This window comes from Cajanus cajan, chromosome 5 (genome assembly GCF_000230855.2).
Source record: "Cajanus cajan strain Asha chromosome 5, NIPB_CcT2T_4, whole genome shotgun sequence".
In the NCBI taxonomy this organism is placed as follows: domain Eukaryota; kingdom Viridiplantae; phylum Streptophyta; class Magnoliopsida; order Fabales; family Fabaceae; genus Cajanus; species Cajanus cajan.
In genome coordinates this window covers 63,707,072-63,717,717 of record NC_138521.1, presented here as the reverse complement: position 1 = coordinate 63,717,717, position 10,646 = coordinate 63,707,072, and the positions used below count along the sequence as shown (strand labels likewise).

The window sequence follows — 10,646 nt, the reverse complement described above, 5'->3', positions numbered from 1 at the left end:
TTCCACATACGAGGCAATGTCAACACCATTGGTGAATTATATTGAATAAATAAGCATTTATGATTGCTAACTTTAGTAACTATTAGAGCAGATTTAGTGATAGAAAATTTAGATAGCAAGCACACGTTATACCGACATGTCAATTTTTTAACAACCTCGTATTTTATATACAGTTTTTTAAGAGTTGTTGGATTTTATCTTATTTTATTTCGTTTTTGGGTTTGGGATTTGAGTAACAGATTGAAGGATTTGGGACCAACTTGGCATGCAATTTAAGTTGCACGAGGGGACCAACTTCCAATTGCCTTCTTTCAACAAAAGGAATTGGGAATGAAAAGGAATAGGCACCAAAAGCAAACGAAAAGGAATAAATTATTTTGAAGGCGTCCTCAACGCAACGCGTTTACTTTTGGAATAATGTTACTTTATCCTCAAAACCAATGGTTTACGTGTAACTATTGTCTTGAAGAATCCAAATCCTCTCTTTCCCATTTCCATCTCTAGAAGAAGATTGATCAAACCAAAAACAATATTTTTGGTGGGTGCCCTTTCAATCGGTTTTCTCTAAATAAAACGTAAAATTTTTAATTAATAGGTGGGAAAAGAACACAATGGTCGTAACTCTTCACACAATGAATGATAATTAAAAAACAAAAACTAGAAACAAGTTTTGGCAACAACGAAAACAAGAACATGGACGTATCATAATTCATTCTGGCGACGTCCAGGAGCAGCAAATCTAGCTGAGAAACTGTGAGGCATGCCTTCATCTTCACTCTGAGCCCCACTATTGAAGTTGAGAGCATAGCTATGTTCATCATACTGGAACCTCTTCCTTTGTTGTCTCTTCCCATACCCACTTATCTTTCTAATGAAAGTCTTCCACTTTGGACCAGCAATTACTTCTGTAAACTCTTTTGTTTTTCTCAATTTGTTCACAACCCATGATTCTCCCTCAGTACCCTTATTGTCAAGGAGTCCTTTACCTTCTTCATCATGGCCCTGCCACCATTTCTTGAAACCAAAACAATGAAAGCATCCACAGCTGCTGCTGGCATCTTCGAAATCTTCTTCACGTTCCATTTCCATCACCAATGGCCTTGCCTCGTGAGACGCCATGTATTCTTGTATGTGAGGTTAGTGGCGGCTTTAATAATTGAGAAAAGATTTATAGAACGAGAGAGTGCTGAAGGAGGAAAAGTCAAAGAAACCGTAGGAGACATTTTTGAAAATTGAATTCAGAAGGTTCCAATCACGAGTTTTCTTTCTAGTTTCCTATTACTCAACAATGAGATATTAGCAATTAAATAAAAGAAGCGGTTGGGTGAAGTAATATTAATTAATATTTTAATTTCGTGTAGTGTTAGAATTCAATATCATGTTGACTACCCCCCACGCGTCATACTCAATTGCTTTGACAAAAAAGGAAAGACACGTTTTACACGCACAGTACACGCGACACTCATAAAGGAAATTCAATGAATGAACACGATTTTAACAAAGGCAGTACAACTTTTCACATTGTTTTCTTATTTTCTATTTTTTTTTTGCCAACTCAAATGACATGTTTGATCATGTTCATTGAGGGTTGGAAGTAATAGAAGAATATGTAGTATAACTAAAAAAGCTAGAAACCTCTTAACAACCTTGGTAACTTTCTGTCTGAAACAATTAACAAATCATTCCTTCCCTATTATATATTGCAGAATATGCAATTGGATGAAAAACACAAAATAAGGCAAAAATCATTTGTGGACTTGAGTCTGTAGCGAATTGGGTTGCAGCTGTTGGTTTTGTCCCTTAGGAGAGTTTTGTCCTCTGGGAGAGATCTTGGACGCTATAGAACGTAATTCACTGGCAATCTCAGTGAAGGTAGGTCTCTCAGATGGCTCTGATGACCAGCACCTCTCCATCAACAATCTCCATTCTGGATCACAAGATTCAGGAACAGGAGGGCGCAAAGTGTTGCTCACAATACCACCTGAATTATATTTACATGTAACAACTCAATTTAACTGAACGCCAAATAATTAAATCAAAAGTTTGGATTCAACCCGAATGTTACCTATAATAGCACCATAGTGCAAGTCAGCGTATGGCTCCTCCCCAGTATAGAGTTCCCACATCACAATACCAAACGAAAACACATCAACCTGAAACAACAAATTAATATATATATAAAAAAATAAAAAATAAAAATAAAAAGTATCAAATTTAAATAGTGACCAAATATGAAGGCGTCGTAATACATCAACCATTCAGATTAAGTTAAAGCATAAACCTTCTCTGATACAAGGCTACTGCTTCCGTTCAGCAGTTCTGGAGCCATCCATGGTAGAGTTCCTCTCACACCACCAGAGATCAGTGTCTGACATTTTACTTTGGACAGACCCAAGTCGCCAACCTGACATCAGAGGCAAAAGTGTAAATGGTAAACTGACTACTGAGGGATCAATTAATCAGGTGTTCCATGCTTCAAGTAGAACTGTGTTGAGCGGAAGCAAATATTGATGACCTAAAATCGGTTAAAAGAAAATGATGGTGCTTAATGTTGCAGAAATGGAACAAATTTAAAATCATTCAGTGAATGGGTGTTCAAATCCAATGCAAATTGATGGAACACAGTATAGACCTTTAGACATTATTTTGTTGATGGATCAATAGCCCAGTAATAGGTCCTGTTTTTGTTATCATTTGCTTTGGTTTTTTCCAAATTATTTTGTGAATTTTTACGTTCAGAAGGATTCAAGCAACTTAACTCAGTTTAGTTCGGTTCGGTTTTACAAATTGAATCAAACCAATTGGTTCTCGTATTACATAAACCGAATGGTTTGAATAGGCTTTATGCCTTACTATGGATCTTAACTGAACTACAAACACCAAATTTGTGGTGTCAATTGCAAGGCACATCTGACCAAGAAAACTGGGAATGGAAAGTTGGCAGGTTTAGAATAGCTAAACAAGTGAAATTTAATTAGGGTTGGATGATGCAGGAGGCAACATTACAAAGATTCAAATGGCCAAATCTTCGTGTAGAATAAGGAAGCTCCAACACACTAAATATGTTGCTACCCTAGTCAAGAGTAAAATGTACTAAGAAAAGCACAGGTTAGCAAGCCTAACAGAAAACAGAGAAATAGAGCATACAACAAGTATGAAAAGGCCCAAGTTTCTCTGGCTTCTTGGAAGATCTTGATCGGCATCTACAGTTGAGGGCCTCTGGTAATTTTTGTGTAACACTGCAACCTTAACTTTTCCTTAGGAATAAAAGATGCTTTGTTCTAGATTTCAATAGCATAATCAACACCAAAACACTAGAGAGTAGATACATTCCATATAATTGCTAACAAAAAACAGTTTCCATCATCTACTTCTCATATTATAGGAATCCAGGGTAAAATCCCATAATTCTGTCAAGTATCAACAGGTAGAATCTTCAGTAACTTGTACAGTCACCTTCATTTAATCTTATTTCCAGGACTAGAGAAAATTCCAAGCATCTCAGATAACATCATCTAAATTTTATAGGTTTTTCTTTCACATTGATTCCCTGAAGACACTAACAAGACATTCATTAAGCATCCAAAAGGTCTTTTGTGCACTACCATAATACCCAAGACAAATAGTTGAATTCCTACAAATATAACCAATATGAACGCTTGACATAAATTGCAGGAACAATTTAAAAGAAAGACGCCTAAGGAATAAAGAGAGCATCCAAATGGAATTATAATTTAAAAAACAAGGCAACAAAAAGAGGTGAAGCTAAAACAAGGGAAAATAAATCCATTTGACCATCCCATGATTAAATCCTGGTAGTATAGATCAAAGTTATCAAATTGTGATTCAAATCCTGAATAGCCAAGCTAATTTCTGGATCATGCATCATAATTTGCTTTGAATTGTAAGATTCAGAGACAACGAAAAATAATTTCTAATGTATCATATAGATGATACATAGTGTTCAACATAACAGTTTTAAACTAAAAATAGATAAACAACTTAACCATAAACCTGATAAAACAAATTTATTAGTTATACGAATGGAACAAAGCAATGAAATAGACAAATAGTGTTCATGCAGGATGCATTGAATGAGTTTTGCTTTTATCGGCCAAATAACATATATTAATTGGTGCAAGTTGAACCATAAGAAATATTACAAAATATATAAAGGATACATGCAACTCTATCCTGCCAGAATACATGTAGTCCCCAACTGAGTACAAATAAAAGAAAGCATGCGCAGGGAGAGTGAGAGACATATACAGATGCATTGAATGGGTGAGAGAGACAAATACAGTAGAATAATCAAATAGGGTGAGTTCATATATACTCCTTCAACTACTTTTCATTTAATAATTTAAGCTAATATGACTTTTCAATTTCTTTCACAAGAAATAGTGAAAGAAAAGTAAGAAAGAAAAAAATAATGAATAGTTGAATCATATGATTTGTATCAATGATACAAAATTGCACCAATTCATTCATGTATAGTAACATTTAATGTCATTTGAGATTCATCTTATCACAAGAATCAATAGGTAGACAATTCATACTGAATCATATGATTTGAACTTGAGTCGTAAGATTATAATACCTATGGTATAGACTGGGTTTCAACCTTAATAACTGAGAGAACAAGAACAATTTTCAGAACAAGGTTTAAACTTTAAAATAATATGGAGACTTTCACCTCTAATGTCTTCGATTATGAAGAGCAACTTGGGTTATTTTCAACAACAAAACACAAAATGTAGCTTTTTAAATACTAATAATGCAACATACAAACGAGCTAGGCATATGGTATACAACACACGGTCTATCATTGTCCCCCAAGATGTTAAAAATATCCATACACAACAACTAGCAAGAGAACAGAATCAGCAAACATGAGAGGATAATAAATATCAACCTGAGAAAAGCAAATAAAACAGAGCCAATGAGACATGATTTTTCAACGGTAAACTTCATTTTCCCCGGTGAGACAAAATGAATGTGAGATCTATTGGTGAAAACATATCTGAACAATGCGTACAAGAACTACAATCCAATTTGCAGAACAATGAAAGAAGACAGCTTAACAGCACAGGAGCCTTTAAATTTTTTGCAGTCACATCTACATTAGGCTGCAAGCTAAATCTTTAAATCCAGCCTAAAATTCTTGGTGCATGCCAACTTGTACCTAATTGATAAACTTATGGGCAAATCCAGTGCTACACATTCACAAGTGGCAGTTTATAACCTTAGTTTTTCAGTGGGTTTGCATCAGCCTATGCAAGTTGATGACTCATCTTCAAATGAATTCCCATTATTTTCTGTTGAGTTCACGACACCCATCTAGACACTGCAGTGCATATTTGCAATCACTAATTTTCCACCAGAACCTAATGCTATAATAAACAATTTTAAATTTATAATTAGTGTATAGTTGTCTACATTCATATATAAACTTTCACTTAGAAATCACAGTAAACCTTATGCACAGCCAACCAGTCAAACTTATGACTGGTTAACAGATATATCTGAAGTCACCCTTTAGACAAACCGACAAACTAAATATCACACCACCATAATTTAGTACTTTCGATGGATCAAATTCCTTGAATCGGACTAAAGGAGCAAACTGATCAATCTATCTCATCAGGGTTCATCAAGGGAAGCCACTTTAGCATATTCCAAAGATCTTAATAATCTGCTCAATTACACCAGAGTAGAAGTACGTCACATAATGGACAAGTCATAAATTAACAAGAACCTTGAGTCCTAAACATATATGAAAGAAAATGGGCAAACTAATGTATCTCCTAACATACAAAATACTGGAATGCATGTCTACCACAATATGAGACAACAGAACAAGATTCTTGATAATTGATATGAAACCATCAGTATCAAGCATTTAAACCTTGCATATTGGGCGGTGAGGATCTCGGAGATTCACAAGCAAGTTGTCACTTTTCAAGTCAAAGTGTACAATGTTTCTTCCATGCAAGTACTCCATTCCAAATGCCACGTCCATTGCAATCAAAAGACGCTTGCGCTTGTCAAGATTCCTGATATGATCACCATTAGCATCAAGCATTTATCAATTTGGAAACAAGATATTAAATCCAGGTAATGCGAAGGAACTAAGAAACAAACATGAACATATACATGGAAACATGCCTATGAATACAAGCAGAAGTTACCTCTCACTCTTTTGCAGGGAATTTCTTAAAGAACCGTTAACCATATACTCAGTTACTGTTGCCACAGAACCTCCTGGGCCATCAAGCACTACACCATAGAAAGCTACCACATTTGGATGGTGCAAGTCAGCCAGCTTGATTGCCTCATTCCAGAAGTCACTTCTCTGTTTCATGCACAAACCAAGTATCATTGTTAGTTCTTTGGTAATTGAAGAGGGTTAGAGAAAATCGAAATCATAGCCATTAATGAGAGACAGACCATGCGCTCTTGCTCTGAAGGCTTTCCAGCAAAACATCTATCAGTAATCCGCTTGATTGCAACATCTGTGCCCCTCCATTTTCCATGATATACAGTCCCAAAGGTACCAGAACCCAGTTCAGTCAGTTCTTCAAGATCACAATTCTTTATAACCTAGTAAAGTTCCACCAGCAAGGTTTTAGCTCTGCTGCACTGACAGCACAAAAGCATAGAAAGGGAAATGTGTGAAAGACATTCAACCTGTAATTTTCCCACACCCGATGCAGGAAAGCCAAAATTTGCCTTTTCTGGTTGCTTGTTCTTGGCATCCTAAAAGGAGAAGATTAGTATTTACAATAATTCTAAAGAGAGTGGCATACAGATTATTTTGTTCTATTTCTGCAATTACAAAGCAGATGATAATACAATTACTGAGGAATATGTAAATAAAATCACCTGAGTTTTATGTCCACATGTTACATCTATTAGATTATTTTGAACGCTTCCATCCTCAATGTTTTCCTGACAGGAAACATCTCTGGAATGCAAGTCAGAATTTGATGGAGTTCTTGAGTGCAGAACAGAAGCTGCTACATCTTCTGCAACAGCTTGAAGTTGTTGGTCTTCTGCTGAACCTTCAATTAAGAAACCAAAACAGAATATGGTATTAGCTTCATGACCATCTATCAGAAACAGAGTTACATAGTTTAGGACTTAAACAATTTATAGACCTTTGGCATATCGACCATGTTCTAAAGTTAAATTTTGTTTGAATGACTGGTAGAGGGTATCATCCAACTGTGCTTCTAAACTTTGTTCCCCAAAGTTGCCTGAGTTCTCACCAAAGTGATCATTACGATTCTTCAATGCATCTTTGTTAGGTCCAGCAGGTGGAAAGAAGGTACCATGCTGAATATTCCAGGGATCCTGATTGCTGAAAAGTGAGTTTGGAGTATCCTGCACCTCTCCAAACCTGACAGATGGGGATGAAGATGATACTAAATCATCCCTGTGGGGGTTTCCAATCTTCGGTGGACAATTTGACCCAGGAATGCCCCAAACAGGGGGCTGTGCAGCCTCATTGCATTCCCCTGACCTGGAATTGTGCCCGTATGAAATTTCCATAGAACAAGGCATCATACCTGTCATCTTACTTTGATTCGCATCAACTATCAATTTAGACCTGCCAAAGTTGTTGTCCAGAATCACCTCTTCCTCTACAGATTGCTGAGAGTTGTAATGTAATTTATCATTCCCACTGGATTTATCAACCGGCAGAAAAGAGTAATCATTACTTACATAAACTTCAGAATTACGTATGTTGAAGGTGTCCATCCTTCCATCAATAGTTTTTAGATGGTCTTGTCTAATCCAATTATCTATGGCATCTGATTTAGAACCAACCCCAGTAAGCTCATTAGTATATTCTTTTTGAGATCCTTGAACCATACACTCTGAAGTTTGTATAGATGTTCCATCAACTATAGGTGTATCATTACTGACAGGTTTGTTAAGAAGCACATTCTGTTTAACCCAATTTTCAACTGGTACCATGTGCTGGTCAGCAACATCATGTAGATAAGACAGTGGTGCGTTTCCCATGAGCTCATCATTTGGAGATTGCTTTTCACCTCTCCTTCCAATCTTTTCCTGGAAAAATGAATTCCTGGAATGATCAAATTCTTCTGGCTTTTGCATAAAAATCCTCCCACCTTCAGGCTGTGGCTCAATATTATGAGAAAGCCCAGTGGTCTCAGTATGATGTACTCCATCAAGAGGTTCCAATTTTCCAACAACCCTGGGTCTGGTCCCAGCACCTTGTTCAGCAATGCCTTCCTTCATTGGCATAATCTTATTTGCTGCTTGAGCTTTTATGTTGTCCTCCATCGGGAAACTACGGTGACTTGGGGATGAACCAGGACTGGGACATGCACCATTATTATGCTGATCTGGAACTACTGGATCTGAATGTGCATGAGGCAGTTTTCTTTGACACATAGTACAGTCCTCGGCTCTTCGGATTTTCTCAGGGATCATTACCTGTTGTTGAGATAACAATCCATCAGAAATAACAACACGCTCTTGTGGAGGAACCTGAACCCAGCCATAATTACCACCAACTATGACAGAAGGAACTTGGTTCGCTTGAACCTGATATGTGTTGTAGCTACGTTCAGCAGGAACCTGGATAATCCTTACTCCTGATGTATTTTCATCATTGTATTGATCCAAAAGATGTTGCTGAGGTTGCACCAATGGTTGTGGTTGTGGTTGTTGAATAACATTTGGTCTTATTCCATGAGAAGATGGTTGAGTCATTGTCATTTGTACCCCAGGGATGACCGGATGGAAAGCTAAACCAGGAGTATTATCATGAAACTGCTGTGGGGTGAAGACAGTCCCAGTCTTTCCTAAAATCTGAGTATTTGTGAACCCCATCTGGGAAGGCAGCTGGACATAATCTGCATGGTTCATAACCTCCTGGCCCGGATCAACAAAAGGCTGCAAATAAGGTGAAGTGACCGGAATCTCTGTTCCAGATTGCTGCAATCCAAATGGCTGCTGGGACAAAGTAACAGGCACCGACTTTTCCAACTCATTCTGGAAATAAGGATTGTGGGTAGTAGGACTATTCTTAGCAACAGGCATAGCCAACGTAGCCGCGGAATTACCCAAGTAAACCGATGCACCGGCCTCTGAAACCACCAAATTTGAACTTGTGTTTGAAGAAGCTGCTGACACATTCTCCTTAGATGATGACAAGGACACCCCACTCACATCTCCTTGACCTGTAATTGAACCGTCAAGAGCCTCACCTCCACTCATATCAGAATTCTGTGTTGATGCAGCACTTGTAACACTCTCCTTCCTATTGATCCCACCCCCAACCCCCTCTGTAACACCAATCCCATTCACAGCATCAAAATATTTCTGCCCGGTATCTTGCAAGTCCCCAAACTGCACCCCACTAGAACATTCACTATCCGAAGCAGAAAACAGAAAAACCCTCAACTTAGCAGAACCATCAGAAGATCTTTCAACCAATTTCTCATACTCCTCCATCATATTCTCCACATCATCAGGACACGACACAGACACCAATGCATCAAGATCCTCCTCGGGGAGCTGGTACTTAATAACCAAAGCCTGCCCATAAGTGTCAACCATCTTCTGCACCAAATCATTGAAACTCACATCTCTCCTAACACTAATGATCCTCGTTTGCCCCCCAACATATCTCAGCATTCCATCACTAGGCCTAGGCAAAATCTTCCCACCAAAACTGCACAGAAACTTCACCTTCCTCCCCGATGCTGATTCGTCGCTACCGCCATCATCGCCGCCGTGTTCACCGCCGCTTCCGGCGGCTCTGCTGCCCCGAACACCGCCACCGCCACCGCCAACACCATAACCGAAACCATTCACATCATTGCAGGCCTTGTCCAATCCATTACAGCCCAAAACCTTGCCCATATTCAAAGCATTCCCCGCCACAACGCGGTTGCCGTAACCGGAACCGCCGTAGTTAAACCCGAACGCGGCGGGGCTGACGTTGGGATGCGCAATGGGGCGGACGCACCACGTGGCGGCGGCGCCGGCGGTGGCCGAGGGCGTGTAGAAAATCTCCCCGACGGAATTGGGCGTGGGCGGCGTGACGGTGGCCGGAGAAATCAAGGGCTCCTCCGCCACCGCGGCGGCCATGTTCAGCGGACGAAGATCCATGGGAACGGAATTCTGATCATACGCCATGGCTGGAAACAGAAAGTATGAATTGAGATGGGAATGAATGGTGCGGTGGGAGATTGATTAACGAGAAATGAATGAAGAATGATTAGTGCATTGGGGGTGCAATTAAAACCCTAGTAAAATTGGGGGAAAATTGAGAAAGAAAAAATGAAATGAAGGATGTACCATATGTATGTATCGCAGTAAGTGTGATAGAAAGAGAAAAGAGAGAGAGAGAGAGAGAGAGTCCCCAAAAGGAAAAATGGAGGAAACGGTGACAAGCCTAAACAATCAATCAGCCTTTCTTTTTTCCTCATTTCTTATTTATTTATTATTTATTATTGTCGGTCCATCCATCAAGGATAACCCTCTTTATACTTTTTTTTTTAATTTTATATATACATTTCAAGTTTCCAACAATTTCTCGTATTTCCTTTCCGATTCTCTTGCTGCAGCAAACGTGAAAAATGGCGCGTTTTTCATATTTTCCC

At 38.6% G+C, this 10,646-nt stretch overlaps 2 protein-coding genes across 4 annotated transcripts; both read right to left on the bottom strand.

The window, feature by feature from the left end:
- Positions 1-702: 702 nt before the first annotated feature.
- On the bottom strand, positions 703-1,119 carry LOC109791007 (uncharacterized). The gene has a single exon (XM_020350257.3). It carries the CDS (start codon positions 1,117-1,119, stop codon positions 703-705), a length of 417 nt encoding a protein of 138 aa, XP_020205846.1.
- Positions 1,120-1,465: 346 nt separating this feature from the next.
- LOC109791006 (kinase superfamily with octicosapeptide/Phox/Bem1p domain-containing protein) lies at positions 1,466-10,483 on the bottom strand. 3 transcript variants are annotated; one of them, XM_083075647.1, is made up of 10 exons: positions 10,342-10,483; positions 7,161-10,181; positions 6,886-7,064; positions 6,691-6,759; positions 6,451-6,603; positions 6,192-6,355; positions 5,909-6,056; positions 2,282-2,404; positions 2,066-2,153; positions 1,466-1,981 (listed from the first exon to the last, which is right to left on the bottom strand). In XM_083075647.1, the coding sequence occupies exons 2-10, from the start codon at positions 10,177-10,179 to the stop codon at positions 1,746-1,748; spliced, it is 4,179 nt and encodes a 1,392-aa protein (XP_082931773.1). In that variant the 5' UTR covers positions 10,180-10,181; positions 10,342-10,483; the 3' UTR covers positions 1,466-1,745. The 3 variants fall into 3 exon arrangements, 2 of the variants coding, with proteins under 2 accessions (XP_082931773.1, XP_082931772.1); XM_083075646.1 differs by having other exon boundaries at positions 7,161-10,457; XR_014434191.1 differs by lacking the exons at positions 1,466-1,981; positions 2,066-2,153 and adding an exon at positions 5,246-5,695 and having other exon boundaries at positions 2,280-2,404; positions 7,161-10,460.
- Positions 10,484-10,646: the final 163 nt, after the last annotated feature.